We start from the raw sequence: 17,722 nt of genomic DNA, 5'->3' as shown, positions 1-17,722 counted from the left end.
GAACCAGATTCTGCCTCCCAATTGAATTCACCACCACTCCTTGCCCTCCAAAATGAACTTATTCTGCTTACTGGAACCACACAGAATAATTTTACACTTTCTTCCACATAACAGTCTGTCAAGTATCTAAGGATTGCCATCATGTCTTCAACTACACTTTCCAGAGACTATCAAGCTCTGTCATGGGTAAACAATAGTTAAAGAGCTGCTGTGACTGATTGCTGAAACTTAGAAATCATTTAATCCAACCCTTTTATTTAACAGAGGGAGGAAATGAAGCTACATGATGCTGATTTGTTTAAGGTCTCAGAGCTTTAAAAAAAAGGGGGGGGCAGGTATAAAATGGATAATTTAAAAATATAACAACATAGCAGAGGGAGAAGTTAGAAGAAACAAAGTCACATGGGGAGAGACAGGCTGGTGCTAGAGACAGCCAGGGGGAAGAGAGAATAATGAGAGGAAAAACCAATAAGTAAGATAAGAAGAATCCAGATGAAGGCATTATTTGAGAAGAATAAGAGAAGCTTCTAAAATCAGCTTTGAGAAGCTAAATAAGGCTATCTATCAACGCAGGAAAAGTAATATCTTCTGAGCATTAGACCCAGGAAGGAAAGACTAACCAGGGTACTAGCAACCTAAGGGTTATGCCTAAAGAATTGATTAAAGTCTCATTTCCCAAGAACTAAAATCATTGTGGATAAGAAAACTAGTGAGTCAAAAAAAAAAAACACGGTGAAAGCTAAAACAAACTAAAAGATCTCCTATGCAGAGTGACATCTAAGCCAACTGTAATGTGTATATCTGATGGGGCTGGTCTCTCTTTATTCTATACCAAATTTGCCAAAAGTTTCTTGTTCTCTAACTAGCTGACTGAATGTGAATATCTGGGAAAGACAGTAAGACCAAGTACTGGAACAATGCTCAATTTCTCAAAAGGCAACACTTTGCTTACTCCTTTCTCTTATCTTCCACCTTAAACTGTTTGTTGGTGGCAATCATAAATCTAGAGCACATCCCTTATTGGAGCCTAAAATAATCCAGCTGATTAAGCCCACAATGCATGAAACTTCAAAGTACTATTATGTGGCCACATGAAGACAAAGCATAGTCTGTCACTAAATTAAAGAATTTCAGAGCTGGGAGAAACCTTAGAGATCACCTAGTTTACTCTTCTAACCAAGGATTCAAAAGCTAAATGCCTCACTTCAATATTTACTTCTTCTTGCTAGCCTTTTTAATTCTCTGCAAGTGTAGGTTACAACTGATATTTAACTTCCATGTTTTTGTTGGCGTTTTATTCTGTGCTTGGTCCATAGCCCAGTTAAGACTGTGAGCTCAATAAAAGGACAGCATTTAGTGCTGTATTACTTCAGCTTCATAAATTTTTGTGATTAGTGACAATGAGAGGCTTTTGCTCCTCAGAAAGTATATATTATACCCAGTCACTATACCTTGGAGAGTTGCTCCTCTGACTGAGGTTCTGTGGACTGAACAGTCCCTCCTTGTGCCTTCATCTCTTCTATGTGTTTATTCAAAGAAGTTAATTTGGCCTTAGCATGAAGTTTTAGCTTTTTTATTTTGTTATCAGCAGCTTTTCTTTCTTCCTGTCAGAGAACAATGATGGTAAATACACAAATGTTTATTCATCACTTATCCAGTATATAACAAAAGTTATTCTCAGTAGGCATCATCTTACAGTATTAGGGAAATCAGATTCTCTAATAGTCTAAATGAAGAGAAAAACTGAAGTTAACTCTTATATCTGTCTTTTATCAAATGCTTGGCAAGAAAGGACAATGGTACCTGTAGAACTTCATCCTTCTGCTGCAATTCAGCATCCTTCTGTCTAATGATTTCTTTTAGTTCCACCACCAACTGTTCCACATTAGCCAGGCGCTCCAGAACATCCTCTTGTGTTCTATCATTAAATTCCATGTCAGATTCTTGGGGTAATTCCTGGTATTTAGACAAAAGGTTGCCAATTTACGAGTGAAAAGGTATAAGCTTCCCAACAGGAGTTTCTTCATTCCAACTTCATCTTATCTCTTGTCCTTACTTAAGAAATCTTTCCGAGGAGATGGGGAAGGAAAGGTCACATAATATTAAGTGAAAGAGCCCAAAATTTAAAATTAAAGAGAGTAGGGGAATAAAATTCTCTTAATCTCCAGGGAACACTGCTTGTCTTTTCAGAAAGTGAAACGACTTTCTTTGATTCCTATGTGACCTTCAAAAACTACAATACACACAATAAGAGAAGGGCTAGATGAGTTTATAATGGCAAACAGTCTGAAACCAGAAAGTTGCTCCAGTTCTTGTTTCGGACCTTTCCTGTGAAACAAGAGAACATACCTGAGTTAAAACAATCTAGTACTAAACAAGCCCCAGGGGGACAAATGAAGACAATCTTTCTAATCTTATCCAGGACTTGATTTCCATTACTGGTCCTTTTAGGCTACAAACCTTACAGGAAAAGGATCATTGACAAAGTCTCAATATTTTTCTTAATCTTCTCTTCCACCTAGCATAAGGGAGGCTGCTCACAGTCTTTCATCTTAAATTCTTGCCATCAGAAGAATATAGAATATACATCTCATCAGTTTAATTCAGAACAGAGCTACTCACAGGTTCTAAGGAAGCCCTCATATTCTCATCAGTGTCATCTCCTGATAATTCATGTAAAACAACATTTGCTAATCCTGACAGTCGACTCAGCATTTCTGCAAGAAAAGAAAACATAAAAATCAGTCAAATGGATACATGTTTCTCCTATGATGGTAACTATATCATCTGTAAGTAAAATAAGAAAACTGTGCAGGTGATATACATATATATATATTAGACTACACAGCAAGTTGATGGCTTTAAAAAGGTTTCTGAGTATGTACAGTGTAGTAAAACACTGTTCTCTTCAGTGATAACTACACAGAGATTTTTAAGCACCATCACTAATATTTTTTAAATGAAATACAAATACATAATTGTTAGTGCAAAATAATATACCTAAAGGTTATCTTTAATGCTTACAGGTTTTCTTTAATTATAATTTCATGGGCAAACATGGAATTCTAACTATGCTTTCCCCTGTTAGACTACTGTCCACTTCTAATTTGTCAAATACACTCCACCATTCAACAAATGTTTTTCTTTTTACCTGCAGAAATTAATAAAACTGAAAATAGAAAAATAAGAGAAAATGAATAAAACCAAAAGCTGATTCTTTGAAGAAGTGAATAAAATATACAAAGCTCAGTTAGGCTGACAACAAAAAAAGACAGAAGACAAAAATTATTAACATCAGATATGAAAGAGGAAAGAAACTTTACTACTGACCTAAGGAAAACTATAACTCTATGCTTATAAATTAGTCAACATAGATGAACTAGGCTTTGAAAGATAACAAGCCACCAAATCTCACTTAAGAAGAAACAGATAAAAAAAAAAAAAAAAAAAGAAACAGATAACCTGAAACCCAGCCCCCGACACATACTCTTTCTCTTTTCTTCCTTATTTATTTAATCATTCATTCATTTAGATCAGTATCACTTGCCAGTCCATAAAGCCCTTAAAAGTGAGAATATTAATGTTCTGATAGGAAAAATAAAAATAAACTGGACTGTGCATAGCATTATCATATGCAATTATGGTAAATTTTATGCTGATTAACAAAATATTATTTGGCTTTTAAAATCCTCAGCAGGAAGAAACAGAAACGTAAAAGCTATAACACAAAATAGGCACTTGAATAAAACTAGACTCTGCTATCATTTTCTTTTACTTATTTTCATTTACTTTTATGGTCCCTAATTAAGAAATGGCAAGACATTTGCTTCTATGCTGTGCTTAGTCACTCAGTCATGTCCAACTTTTTGTGACTCCATGGACTGTAGCCTGCCAAGCACCTCTGCCCATGGGGATTCTCCAGACAGGAAAACTGGAGTGGGTTGAGATCTTCCCAACCCAGGGATCAAACCCAGGTCTCCCATATTGCAGGCAGATTCTTTACCGTCTGAGCCACCAGAGGAGCCCAAGAATAGTGGAAAGGGTAGACTGTCCCTTCTCCAGGGGATCTTCACATCCCAGGAATAGAACCGGGATCTTCTGCAAAGAAGGCCAATTTTTCACCAGCTGAGCTACCAGGGAAGCTCTTTGTTTCTGTAACTGGTTACTAAGATAAGCAGTATATGGCATTTTGAAAAGATGTACAAAACAGGAAAGGAAGAGAGAATCATTCCTAGGAGGGTAACATAGGACCATATATAACTACATATATAACTACTGAAATGGCAATGTAAGAGTCATATACAAATGCTTAGGAACATAATTTCATGCAAAGATAGGCACAATAAAGGACAGAAATGGTATGGACCTAACAGAAGCAAAAGATATTAAGAAGAGCTGGCAAGAATACACAGAAGAACTATAGAAAAAAGATCTTCATGACCCTGATAACCATGATGGTGTGATCACTCACCTAGAGATAGACATCCTGGAATGAGAAGTGGGCCTTAGGAAGCATCACTACCAACAAAGTTAGTGGAGGTGATGGAATTCCAGTTGAGCTATTTCAAATCCTAAAAGATGATGCTGTGAAAGTGATGCACTCAATATGCCAGAAAATTTGGAAAACTCAGCAGTGGCCACAGAACTGGAAAAGGTCAGTTTTCGTTCCTATCCCAAAGAAAGGCAATGCCAAAGAATGTTCAAACTACAGTACAATTGCACTCATCTCACACACTAGCAAAGTAATGCTCAAAATTCTCCAAGCCAGGCTTCAACAGCATGTGAACCATGAACTTCCAGATGTTCAAGATGGATTTAGAAAAGGCAGAGGAACCAGAGATCAAATTGCCAACATCCGCTGGATCATCAAAAAATCAAGAGAGTTCCAGAAAAACATCTACTTCTTCTTTATTGACTGTAACAAAGCCTCTGTGTGCATCACAACAAACTGTGGAAAATTCTTAAAGAGATGGGAATACCAGACCACCTGACCTGCCTCCTGAGAAATCTATACACAGGTCAAGAAGTAATAGTTAGAACTGGCCATGGAACAACAGACTGGTTCCAAATCAGGAAAGGAGTACGTCAAGGCTGTATATTGTCACCCTGCTTATTTAACGTCTATGTAGAGTACAACATGCAAAATGCGGGGCTGGATAAAGCACAAGCTGGAATCAAGATTGCTGGGAGAAATATCAATAATGTCAGATATGCAGATAACAGCACCCTTATGGCAGAAAGAAGAAGAACTAAAGAGCCTCTTGATGAAAGTGAAAGAGGAGACTGAAAACATTGGCTTAAAACTCAACATTGAGGAAACTAAGAACATGGTGCCATCACTTCATGGCAAATAGATGGGGAAACAATGGAAACAGTGAGAGACTATTTTCTTGGGCTCCAAAATCACTGCAGAAGGTGACTGCAGCCATGGAATTAAAGGGCACTTGCTCCCTGGAAGAAAAGCTATGACTAACCTAGACAGCATATTAAAAAGCAGAAACATTACTTTGTCAACAAAGGTCCATCTAGTCAAACGTATGGTTTTTCCAGTAGTCATGTACGGATGTGAGAGTTGGACTATAAAGAAAGCTGAGGGCCGAAGAATTGATGCTTTGGAAATGTGGTGTTGGAGAAGACTCTTGAGAGTCCCTTGGACTGCAAGGAGATCCAATCAGTCCATCCTAAAGGAAATCAGTCCTGAATATTCATTGAAAGGACTGATGCTGAAGCTAAAACTCCAATACTTTGGCCACCTGATACAAAAAACTGACTCATCTGAAAAGAGCCTGATGCTGGGAAAGATTGAAGGCAGGAGAAGGGGACAACAGAGAATGATATGGTTGGATGGCATCACTGACTCAATGGATATAAGTTTGAGTAAATTCTGGAAGCTGGTGATGGACAGGGAGGCCTGGCATGCTGCAGTCCATGGGATCGCAAAGAGTCAGACACAACTGAGTGATTGAACTGAAGGAACATAATAATCACTCATCAAGTTATGAGACTCACAAATACAGTTGTTAAAAAAACAAACAAAACTCACCAGGACAGACTCTAAACTTTTTTTTCAACTCTAGCGATTCAATTTTCTGTAGGAACCATTACTGAAGGAAATGAACACTGTAACTAAAGAGTCTTTATTAGGCACAGAAATTTGTACTAATCAAAGAGTCATAATAGAACCTAACTTACCAAACAATCACTTTATCTTCAGATTTTTCAGACTCTGTTGAGAATAATAGCAGAAGAAAAAAAAAAATACAACCAACTGATGGGACTCTGAGAAGATGGTAGTAGCAGACAGCATACCTTTTGGATCTTCCTAAATTCCCATATAAAAATAGACAAAACAACTAGATAACAAAATTTTAAAAACCCATAGACAGTCTTTACCAAAACAAGCAAGCAACAAATAATGAGACAAAGTTTCTCACAAACTCCAGAGTAAACATGGATATAGAAAAAATACCAAAGCCACAAGATTCATAGTCATCCACGGAAGAAGGGGGAACCAAAGGGTAGCAGAATGTGCCACTCATTCCAAAATATGCCACTTGGCATAAGGATTATTTTTGAGCTAAAGACAGCTGGAAAACAGCAGGTACAGGTAGAGTATGCAGGTCTCCCCTTCTCTTCCTAAAAGGAAGAGCTAAAACACTCACATGGAAGACGTTCTCTCTATACCATGAAGAAAATAATATTGTTATCTCCAGGGAAGGGAGCTGAGGCCAAAGAATTTATAGGTCAAATCTTATAAATTAACCCTTATCTCCTTAGTCACTGGTCTATGATTAATGACCTCCTTGTCTTGTCTCATTTTCACAAACATTAACATGAGTTTGGGAGAAGTCAAGTCCAACCTTCACTGATGACCTTTAAGGGGCTCAAGATTTTTGTGGAAGAAGTAAGTGCAACTGTGATGGCAACAGTAAGAGAACTCTCAATAGAATTAAAAGTAGAGGTTGAAAATGTGACCGAATTGCTGTAATCTCAAGATAAATCTTTTACAGACGAGGAGTTGCTGCTTCTAGATGAGCTAAGAAAGTGGTTTCATGAGATGGAATCTATTACTGGTAAACAAACTATGAAGACTGTTGAAATGACAACGAAGCATTCAGAATATTACATAAACTTAGTTAATAAAGTAGTGGCAGGGTGTGAGAGGATCTACTCCAATTTTCAAAGAAATTCTACTGTGTGTAAAATGCTATCAAACAGCACTGCATGCTACGGAGAACTTGCTCATGAAAGGAGAGGTAATCGATGCAGCAAAGTTCATTGCTGCCTTATTTTTAAAAATTGCCACAACCATTCTAACTTTCAGCAACTACCACTCTGATCAGTCAGCAGCCATGAACATCAAGGCAAGACCCTATACCAGCAAAAAGGACATCAATGGAGAAAGGAGTGAAATCCAAAGTATGGAGTTTAGTTAATAGTAGTGCACCAGTGTTGGTTTCCTAGTTTTGACAAATGCGTTTTACTAATGTAACATGTTAATATTAGAGACTACTGGGTGAGGGGTACAGTGAACTTTGAATTATCTTTGTAAACTTTCTATGATAAATTTAAAATTATTCCTAATAATTTGTTTCTTTAAAAAAATTCAAAGAAATAAATAGTAAAGAAGGAATCAAGAGAAGTGATAAATACTGAACATAGGCAATGAGGATAGTAGGATTCCCTGAAAAAGAAACCAAAGCAAAGGTAGAGAACAAACACACAAAAAAACAAAATCCAAGAGCACTTATCTAAAAATTTTTTAAAGATTTGAAGTAACATATTGAAAGAAGCCATCAGGTACCTGAGAATATCAACCCAAAATGACCGGCAAGACATTCTAGTAAAATTTTTTAAAATTCTTTGAGATTTAGGCTGAAATATCATGTGACTTATAAGCCAACAACAACAACAAAAAGACTGTCAGACTTTTCAACAGTAATATTTTTGCCAGGGGGCGGAAAATGGAGTTACAGATTTGAGGTATTTATGGAAAGAAAAGGCAAGTTAAAGATTTTAATTTTAGCAAAAATGCTGCTGCTGCTGCTAAGTTGCTTTAGTCATGTCCAATTCTGCGCATTCCCTAGACGGCAGTCCACCAGGCTCCCATCCCTGGGATTCTCCAGGCAAGAACACTGGAGTGGGTGCCATTTCCTTCTCCAGTGCATGAAAGTAAAAAGTGAAAGTGAAGTTGCTCAGTCGTGTCTGACTCTTCGCGACCCTATGGACTGTAAAATGACCTACAGATGTAAGGAGCACAGACACAATGTTATAAACTTGCAAGAAAATTCATGATAAATTTTCCCAGGAGCCTTTCCTAAGGCATCTGTTAAGAGAGAGAGCTTGAGACAACCAAAATGACTGAAGAAACATCATCATAAAGACTGGTGATAAGCACTAAATATGTTACTCATAGAACTAAGGCCAGGATGGAGACAGAATAGTATTTAATGATTCTATGCTCTGAGAACACATAGGCCTCCAATTTTAAAAATTGGGAAAAACATGAATAGCATATGTAAAAAAACATAAAAGTTTTAAAAATCAAAACTGATGGTGATCATTATCAGCATTATTACTCCTTGACTATTATATGCTTCCTGTGGACTTAAAGTAATTATGGGCATAGTAATTCTATTATATACTCATTAAGGAAAAAGGAGACAAACATATAATACAAAAGAAATTAAGAACCCCCAAGTAAAAACTAACCTCGAATTTCAAGCAAAAGTGTTACTATGAACCTACAGGGTACTTTGCCTTAGTAAATATATTTTCCTAGCTCTGTCCATTGAAAAAACAATGACAAACTGAGAAGCAATAAGTATCTCTAGTGCCTAGACTGGAGTCTTAAAACACTACTTCCCATTTAAAAAAAAAAGACAGACAGAAGTAACTTTAAAAATAAAATAGGAGGGCTTCTTAGAGAAAATGACTGATTTCAGTTCTGAAGCAGGAAATGGCACAAAATGAGCCTGAAACATCTTATCACACAAAACAGCAAGGAAGCTATCAAAGACTAATGTAGAGTCATGTTAAAAGGGCCCAAGAAACAAACTGAAAAGATTCCCACAGCACAAAGGAACAACTGAGTTTCTAATAAGAATATGAATTAAATTGCAACAGATATTTAAATCCACCAAAATACTAAAATCCACAAGTTCATAATAATAAACTGGTCATCATCTGAACTAAGAATTGTGAAAACTAGGTTAAGTACAAGGATTTTCTTATCTTTTCTATTTGGACTTTACCACTTAGGAAGAAAATAGTAGATGAGGGGACACATCTCTACTTATAAAGTTATTCCAGGTAACAAATGAAAACAATGGTAGAACTGGAACATCTAGTCTAATATTTTACAACTCTAATGAATTCATGGATCTAGACATTGAACATCGAGAGCTGCTAGCCTCAAGGAAGAGCAAAACCAGACATCATGTGCTGTTTGATGAAAGAACACACCACCACCTATAGACTTCCCAAAGGGACTGAACCTCAGTCTGGTAAAGTCTCTGGATCCAGCTGCCAATTTCCAGGAAATGCAGAGGACAGAGGAATATGCTGAACTTCTCCATGAAAGTGCAATTCCCAAACTGTGGGGAAAAGACCTCGGTTCTTCAACAGAAACTGAAAAAAACCCAGGATGGTATGCCTAGATCAAATTTTTTACATATCATCATTAGCCACGAAGAATGTGACTGACATGTAATTTCTATCATAAAAATATGAATTTTTTCATTTTCCAAATATAAAATTAAAATCCTGAATGTTTCTCAAAGCTAACACTGCCCCCAATCCACCATTACAACACATGAGATTTTGATGTCTAGAAGGGTAGGCATCCTACTAATTATTGCACATGAACAACACATACAGATGAACATAGGATAATGATAATATTAACGGTAACAATTACTGAACATCTGTATCAAACAGTCTATATACATTTTTTCCTAATCATTAAACCTGCAAAATAGATATCACCATCCTCATTTTTTAGATGAAAAAACTGACACTCAGAGAAACTACAACTTTTTAAGATCCTCAGCTAAATAAGCATTATTGAATAAGATAAATGCTCATTCAATGGAAAATGTGTTCTCTCACAACTGTTTAAAAATTTTTATATTTGAAGGGAAAGATCAGTACCGGGGAAGAATTACTTCAGACCAAGGTAAAAGGAATTTCTCAAAGACTGATTCAATAATCCTGAGAGGTCCTGAGTAGATGGCACAGTGGGAAGAGCAAAAACTTGGGAGCCAGGCACTGAGCCAGCCCTGCCTCCAGCACGTTGCGTTATACTGGTAAGTCACTTGCCAGTTTCCACATCTTAAGATGAGTGAGATCAACAAGGAGCATCCTCATGCCCAGTACTACGACTCCATGATGCAAGAGTGGTTTCTGTAGCTGGTGACATTAAAGGAGTTCATAGAAGTGTAAAACGAAGGCCATCCTGGGCACCCACAGTTAAGTGCTTTAGACAGCTCAGAGGCTGGGGACTTGAGGGCAAGAGAGCCACAGGTAGCCATGCTTAAGTTAAATGAAGAAAGATGGATCTCTGCCTCTGAAAGGCTCACTGTGGGACAGAAATGGGTAAATGCACATATAAAAATTAGTAAAGGGGGAAACATATAGCAATAAATTCATTTAAGGAATATCTGTGACTATGGGACAATTGGCGCTCTTGCTGTTAGTATATAAAGCACCAAAATCACAAATAGCAACCTGGGAAAAGAATAAAATAAAAAGCATTATGCCAAGGCTGGAGTTCAATAAAACATTCAGGCAAATAAAACAATCTGTCAAAGTCAGTGCTGGCCACACCTTCTACAAACTCTGCCACAGGGTCTCAACACTTTTGCGTTGAGGTGGCATTCAGAATTCAATGAGTCGTCTTTCCTCAGTCTTCACTGATAATAATAATTTTCAAAATATCCACTCCGTGTGGAGTATTATGCTAAGAATCACAAAAATATAAAAAGAAATATATGGTATGTCCCTAACCACAGAGAATCCAGTACAAAATGCATGGGAAAATAAACTAACTGAAGACAGTGAGTGTATGTCTGTGACTACATGCATACACACCATTTGCTTTGGAATTTAATCACATTTTCCTACTGAAACAACAACACAGAAAATGGTTATAGCTCCAGGTCACTTCTCAAACTTATTCAAAGCATGTTTAATTGCCCCTCAGTAGTTTTCCTTAATTCTAAGTGATCCTCAACCAGTTTGAGAAACTAATAGGAATGGTGCTATATAGCTGGGAAAAACATATGCAATATTATAATTTTAGAATTAGAAAATGAAAAACTATTTTTCATGATATGAAAAAACTGTTTTCACTCAAGAAATTTAGAAATAAATGGTAGTAATAATCTATATACACAGTACTATGCACTAAGTATTACTCTAACCACTTTACTTATAATTATTTATCCTTACCATTTTACTTATTTTATTATTAAAACAACTCCAAGGAGGTTCTTTGGATATCATCAGTATTAATGTGAATAAACTAAGGCATAGGGAGGCTATTTTCCCAGTCAATAGCTCAACAAGCTTCTTGACTGGTAGAGATACATATGATAACCTATTTTCTGAGCAAACTCATCACCCAACATACTTTACTGGGGCTGAAAATAGGGCTTGGAGGCATGAGGGCACTCATATGCTTATATATACTTATAGTTACATAACCACTTTTTTTTTTTTTTTCAGACAGTAGTAAAGTGAGATGACTCAGAGTGGTAGGGCCCCAGAGAACTCCAAATTACTTATACCATAGATAGGCTCATGCAAGGACACAAAGGATATATGCACATGCTATTCACTACAGCGGTATTTGGGATGGCTAATGACTGAAAACAATCTCCATGTCCATCAGTAGGGGACAGGCGAAATATATTTTGATACTTCTACAAGGCAAAGCTGAACAGCCTTTTAAGAGAACAGAGTAGTTTTATACTTATGGATAAGGAAAAACCACCTTTCAGTATTAAGAGAGACAAAAAGTGTAAAGTAAGTTACATTATTATTCAACTTGTGTGACAGAAAAGGAGAGAGATGTATGATACAAATGTGCTTGAATATGATTAGAAAATTTCTTAACAATAAAGAAATTATTTACAGTGTGTACTTCTGGGAAGTAGAGAATGGGGAAAAGGATCAGTATATAGCAGAGAAAGAGATCGGTGTTTTCATATCTTTCTGTAGTGAATTCACTTTTACCAAAAGCACGTATTGCTGATTTTATATTAGCTTAATTAAAAATGGAGTATTACATATCCTAACATCCTTTCATACAGTGGTTCCTAACAATAGGCCGGTATGTAATAATCAGTGGGGAGATGTGTCCCAAATAATTTATTTCTAATAGTTGTTAAGCTAGAGAAGTTTATGATTTATTTTTATCAACAAGAATAAAATCAGCATCTCTTTAATTAATCCACTAATACAAAGGGGAAAGAAAAAAAAGAGACTTTTAAGATTCAAACAGAAGGAAAAAAAAAAAGAATTGCATCCTAAAGATGATTAATTTTAAGGGAGGCTGCATCCCAGAGGAATAAGTGAAGTCGCTCAGTCATGTCAGACTTTTGCGACCCCGTGGACTGTAGCCCACCAGGCTTCTCCGTCCATGGGGTTCTCCAGGCAAGAATACTGGAGTGGGTTGCCAGTTCCTTCTCCAGGGGATCTTCCCGACTCAGGGATCAAACCCAGGTCTCCCGCATTGCAGGCAGACGCTTTAACCTCTGAGCCACCAGGGAAACCCACCCAGAGGAATGGAGGTCCTCAAAAAATAAAAAAGGAGTCTCCCCATCCAGAAGTCCTCAGGGATGCAAACACTTTGCAAAAAGTAAGGAAACACCTTTATGTAATCTCTAGATTGGGTTGGGAGTGTTCCAGAAAATGAGAAAGAATTTTTCATCCTTTTTAATATGTTTTGGTATAGTTTATAAATAATATATTTACAGTGCTATTAATATAGTATTTATAATTAAGTATACAGTATTTAGAGGATGGTTGCTCAAATATGTTTTACTGATAGAGCAAACAGCCAAGTATGTTTGGAAACTACTGATGTAGTCCAACAAATTTAACACGGTTAAGAGGAAAGCATAAACGATCCTTTCATGGTCAAAGGATAAAAATTAAAAGCTGTGTTAACAGTGTACGATATCTGAAGTTTTTGAATTCTCTTCAGTTTTTTCCAGTATCAATCCATGACCATATCCTGCCACTTCCCAAAAGAACATTTCCTGATTCTGACCATTCATAATCATTCTGACCAACCCAATTTAATTCCTTCATTCTTTTCAAAAGCCCTCCAGACTTTCTGTACAGAGTTCTTCACTGCCAGCTTGTTCAGAACTGTGAGATTCTTTTTTTTTTTTTTTTTAACTTTTTATTTTCTATTGGAATATACCTGATTAATAATGTGACAGTTTCAGGTGCAGGGAGAGGGTCTTACCTATACATATACACATATCCATTTTCTCCCAAACTCCCCTCCCATCCAGGCTGCAACATAACATTAAGCAGAGTTCTCTGTGCTATAATATAGTAGATCCTTGGTGGATATCCATTTTAAAAACAGCAGCGTGTACATATTGAGATTCTTTAAAAGCTCATTAAACTTCCAACTATTTCCAAAAGTGAAAGTACTTATCCAGTGATTTTTAAATATCTCTGGCCCTCTTAAATTGTCTCTAACACTCTTAAATTGTCTTCTCCCTACAGACCAACTGGAACTCTTTAAGTCATACAAAAATTCCTCAGTTGTCCAGCGGCTCATCCTCCCTTTCACACTCCTACACGTCACTCTTTGTTATGCAGAATAAACAACCCTCCACACCACCAAATCAAAATCAAGACCCCCCTCCACCCCAACTCTCTTCAGGATTCCCTTTCCTCTTACAGCCTGCCCACCTCTGATTCCTGGGATTTTAGTGTTGCTGGGATCGCACGATTAGTTCCCTTCTCTGAATCTCTCCAGCAATTCATTAGCGGGATCGTTCTACAGGCCCTCTTTGGCATTATTATCCCCAATGTTTCTGCGATCTCTGCCCTCAAGACTTTGGATTTGTTTGGGTCCCGCCTCCCTTTCCCGACACCAAGTTTGTTTAGGGCCGGAGCGCAGGGCCCCGGCAGGTTCTTTCCGACTTCAGCTGCTGCGTACGCAGGTCAGCCTGAGAAGGCCGCTCAGGAACAAGGCCGTGGAGGAGAGGACTGTCCGGAACGCCTTTCTCCATCGCTCCCGGAGGAGAAACTTCCCGGGGAGGAGACAGACAGCGGATATGTGTCTAGAGGCCGCATAGGGCAACCCCGAAGCCATCCGGCGGGGCCAGCTGGCGTGTGGACGATTACAACTAGGCCTGGTAGGTGAAGGGAGGCGGAGAGAAGGGCCAGATCCTAGGCGGAATCAGGAGAGGCTGGACGGGGAGAGGACCGAATGTAGCAGCTTCGGCAGCCCCGCGGGCCCTGTAGCGGGGGTGACCGTTACAAGACTCAAGAAGGCGAAGAGTTGGGGAATGTCCCCCACTCACCTGGAAGAGGCTGTCGCCGGAGGCTCCAGCTGCCCCCTCCCAAATTTAAGCCACGTCAGCTCAGGAATCCCGTACGCGACACCTACCACCGCCGCGCCCGGCCAAGGGACTCAGCCACTCGCAGTTGGGACGGAAGATGGGATTAGGATATGGACCAATCAGGACGGTCGGCAGGACGTTACCAGGGAGACCAGGCACGCCTTGTTTGTAACTAACCCATCAACAATGCCAGAGACCAATCGATGTCGGGAAATGTTCCGCTTCCTCAAAGAAACAGCCAATGGACTCTGAAGAGTGGAGCAAGGGCGGAGTCAGACGCGAGCAAGTGTTCCGGAAGAAAATCTGTGGAAGAGCCGGAAATGCCGGGAGGGCGGGCGTTCTGTTTAGGGTCAGGTGCTTCCAAAGTGAGATGGGTCGGCCGATTTCTTCTAATTCCTCTACGAGGTTGACCGTGCTTGGCCTTTTGCAGAGACACTGCACAGCGGGAATCAGCTGCCATTAGGATTGTTGAATGAGACGTGAGAAGGGAGTGGGGATATGAGTTTTGCTCGTGGAGTCATAAAATGTTACAGCCGGAAAGTAGGTTGTCTAATATGACGGTTTACCTTTACTGATGAAAAATGAGAATCAGTTTAAAGTGACTCGCCCAAAGACAAACAGTGACTTACTAATGAAACTCGGGCTACAACCTGGCGTCTGTATGAAATGGTCAGAGGTGTTTCTAAGGACATGAGTGAGAGAGAGAACGGTGAATACTAGGAAATGCCTTTTAAGAAGTGGAGCTCAAATTGGCTCTTACGCAGAGGCTGAGGGTTCGGTTCCTGGAACAGGGGTCAGTGACGCGCTCAGGTAACAGCGCAGGAAACATGCATTCTCTCCTTAAGCCCCCAAGGAAGTGGGAGGGGGGGAAGTAGCCAGTTCCCGTGATTTCAGGCACTGTCTTGACGATTAGTATTTGAATTGTTGAGTCTTACTGTGTACCAGGCACTGAGCCCACCATATGCATCCTCACCCTAACCCTTACATAACCCTTTAAGGTTCAAACATCAGTAAGGCCTCTGCTCGCTACCCATCTAAAATTGTAATCGCCTGTAATTACTGTGTACTTTTCTTAGACCTGTACATATAGTGGGAGTCAAGAAATAAAAGTTCCTGCCCTTTTGAAAATAACAATTTAGCGAAGAGAGAGAAAAACAGATGGCCCTTGAACGACACAGGTGTGTGTTGCACTAGTCCACTTATACACTAATTAAAAAAAAAATTACACTGTTTGGGTTGGGGTTGGTTGAACCTGTGAATACAGAACCACCTGTAAGGAAGAAACAGGTATAGGGAAAACCAACTGTGATTTATTCTGGAGTTTAGGACTGCAGAGAGGCCATCCCCCTAATTCCCACACTGTTCAAGGATCAGCCGTAATATGGTAGATGGCAAAATGCCTAGGGAAAAATAAGCAGAGAAGGGGTATAGTCAGTTCAAGTGATTGCAGCTTTAGAAAAACTGAGACAAGGCATGCTGGCTTTTGTTTCTTTCTCTTGTACTTCTGAAAACTTGGGACAGAGGGCAGCCCTTCCAGGGCCAACGTGAGCCAGGGCTTGCAGGGCATATTCTGCAGGCTCTCCCAGAGATTTTATTTGAGGTCAGTGAACAGGGGAATGTTGCTGATAATCAACTGCAGCTGTTCAGGGTTAAGGCACCCAGCTGACTGTATCAACAGCTGAAATTTCTCCCTGATAATTTGCAGACCTCTCAAGTATCTGATCTCTGTGACTTATATTTAAATATAGTCATCAAATAAAATCCTTAGGAATTAGGATTCCAGAGAGGACGAAGAAGCCTAAATTAGGAGATCTGGACGTTGTATGAAAGTATCTGTGTGTACTTGCCTGCAGAGGTCTGGGTCTTTATCGGCTATATTCCTCTACCTCAGCAAAAATCCCAGAAGGATCCAGAATGTACCAAATATCCAATACTCAAAGTTTAAGAAAATATTGTTCTTCTGAAACCCCTGGTTCTGAGAAGTAGTGAGTCAGGGGTGTTCCTCTGGAAGTGCAGAGATATGTGTGCATACTTGGGTGCCCATTTCTTGACTAGGGGCTGCCTGCAGAATGCAGCCACAGCAGATGGGAACTGGTGTCTCACCTATGATGAAACCAGAGGGACCGCTGCTCTGTGAACTACTTTGGCCTTGCTCTGGTGTCCCAAGGAGGCCAATATGATATTGGCTAGATTTCAGGCCATTTGTCTCCATGTTGTTATTGTAGTCCATGTAGTCATCCTTCATGTTAATTAACTCCTAGATCTGATGTCAGAGGAGGCTGTCTACAGGAATTGGAACTTTTGTTCTTTTTTGAACTTTCTTGAACTTTTCCTCCTGGGAATGTTGGCACTCCTGATTAGGTACTAGACCCTTGGAGAGACTGATCTGACTTTAGGAAAACTGAGATCAGGCCTGATGACTTTTGTTTCAGCTTCTTGTCTCCTTGAAACTTGGAAGGTTCAGCAGCCCTTGATGTGTATTTCCCAGCTCAGCTCCAGTTTTTGCTCTCCCTGGGTCCCTATAGATAGTTTTATCTTTGAGGATGGAAGAGGTTGGGATCTGAAGGCCTCTTATATCTATGAAGCTGCAGGTGTCTTCTTACCTCCTGCTGGATGAACTTTGGGATGGGGAACAAGGATGGCAGGTTGTTTCTTGAGAGGGTTTTAAGTGCAGAGTGGATGTTTTAGTACAGGCTTCTTAGAGGCATCAGAGATGCCTGAGGGATACAGATACTTGCCAACTTATGCTCCTATCTTGATACTATCTTTCAGTTCTTTCTGAGTATCCTCAAGCAGTAATTTTTCCCAAAGAGGGGCAGGGCCAAGCAGGAGTCCTAGCACATGGGAGAAGAGGAGAGCTGAAGAGGTCAGGCTTCCTTGCCTGGGAGGTGACAAGAGTTGTCTCCCAGGCATGGTCTTTCTAGGAGCTGCTCCATGGTATTTTGTAGAGGAGAAAAAAAACATTCATGCCATAAGAACTCGGGTACTATTTCTGTATGAATTGTTACTGAGCATTTCCAATATATGAAGAAGTCATATGAGGAGCAATGGTGACTTATCCTGAGGCACTTACAGCCAAGAGCATGAGGAATCTGAAATCAAAGAGAAAATTCCTAATCATTCAGAAAATT

General features: G+C 39.2%; 1 protein-coding gene across 6 annotated transcripts in view; it reads right to left on the bottom strand.

Moving 5' to 3' along the window:
- Positions 1 to 14,699, bottom strand: part of GOLGB1 (golgin B1) — a 74,790-nt gene extending 60,091 nt beyond the window's left edge. For all 6 annotated transcript variants that reach the window (XM_061167054.1, XM_061167056.1, XM_061167060.1 and 3 more), the window contains exons 1-4: positions 14,553 to 14,699; positions 2,623 to 2,717; positions 1,804 to 1,956; positions 1,452 to 1,604 (exon numbers count right to left, since the gene is read on the bottom strand). In XM_061167054.1, the coding sequence (XP_061023037.1) occupies positions 1,452 to 1,604; positions 1,804 to 1,956; positions 2,623 to 2,715 (399 nt within the window). In that variant the 5' untranslated portion in view covers positions 2,716 to 2,717; positions 14,553 to 14,699. The remainder of the gene's footprint in view (positions 1 to 1,451; positions 1,605 to 1,803; positions 1,957 to 2,622; positions 2,718 to 14,552) is intronic.
- Between the last annotated feature and the right edge of the window lie 3,023 nt (positions 14,700 to 17,722).

This window comes from Dama dama, chromosome 19 (genome assembly GCF_033118175.1).
Source record: "Dama dama isolate Ldn47 chromosome 19, ASM3311817v1, whole genome shotgun sequence".
In the NCBI taxonomy this organism is placed as follows: domain Eukaryota; kingdom Metazoa; phylum Chordata; class Mammalia; order Artiodactyla; family Cervidae; genus Dama; species Dama dama.
Note: the sequence above shows the minus strand (reverse complement) of the source record. Positions and strands in the feature narration are given on the sequence as shown.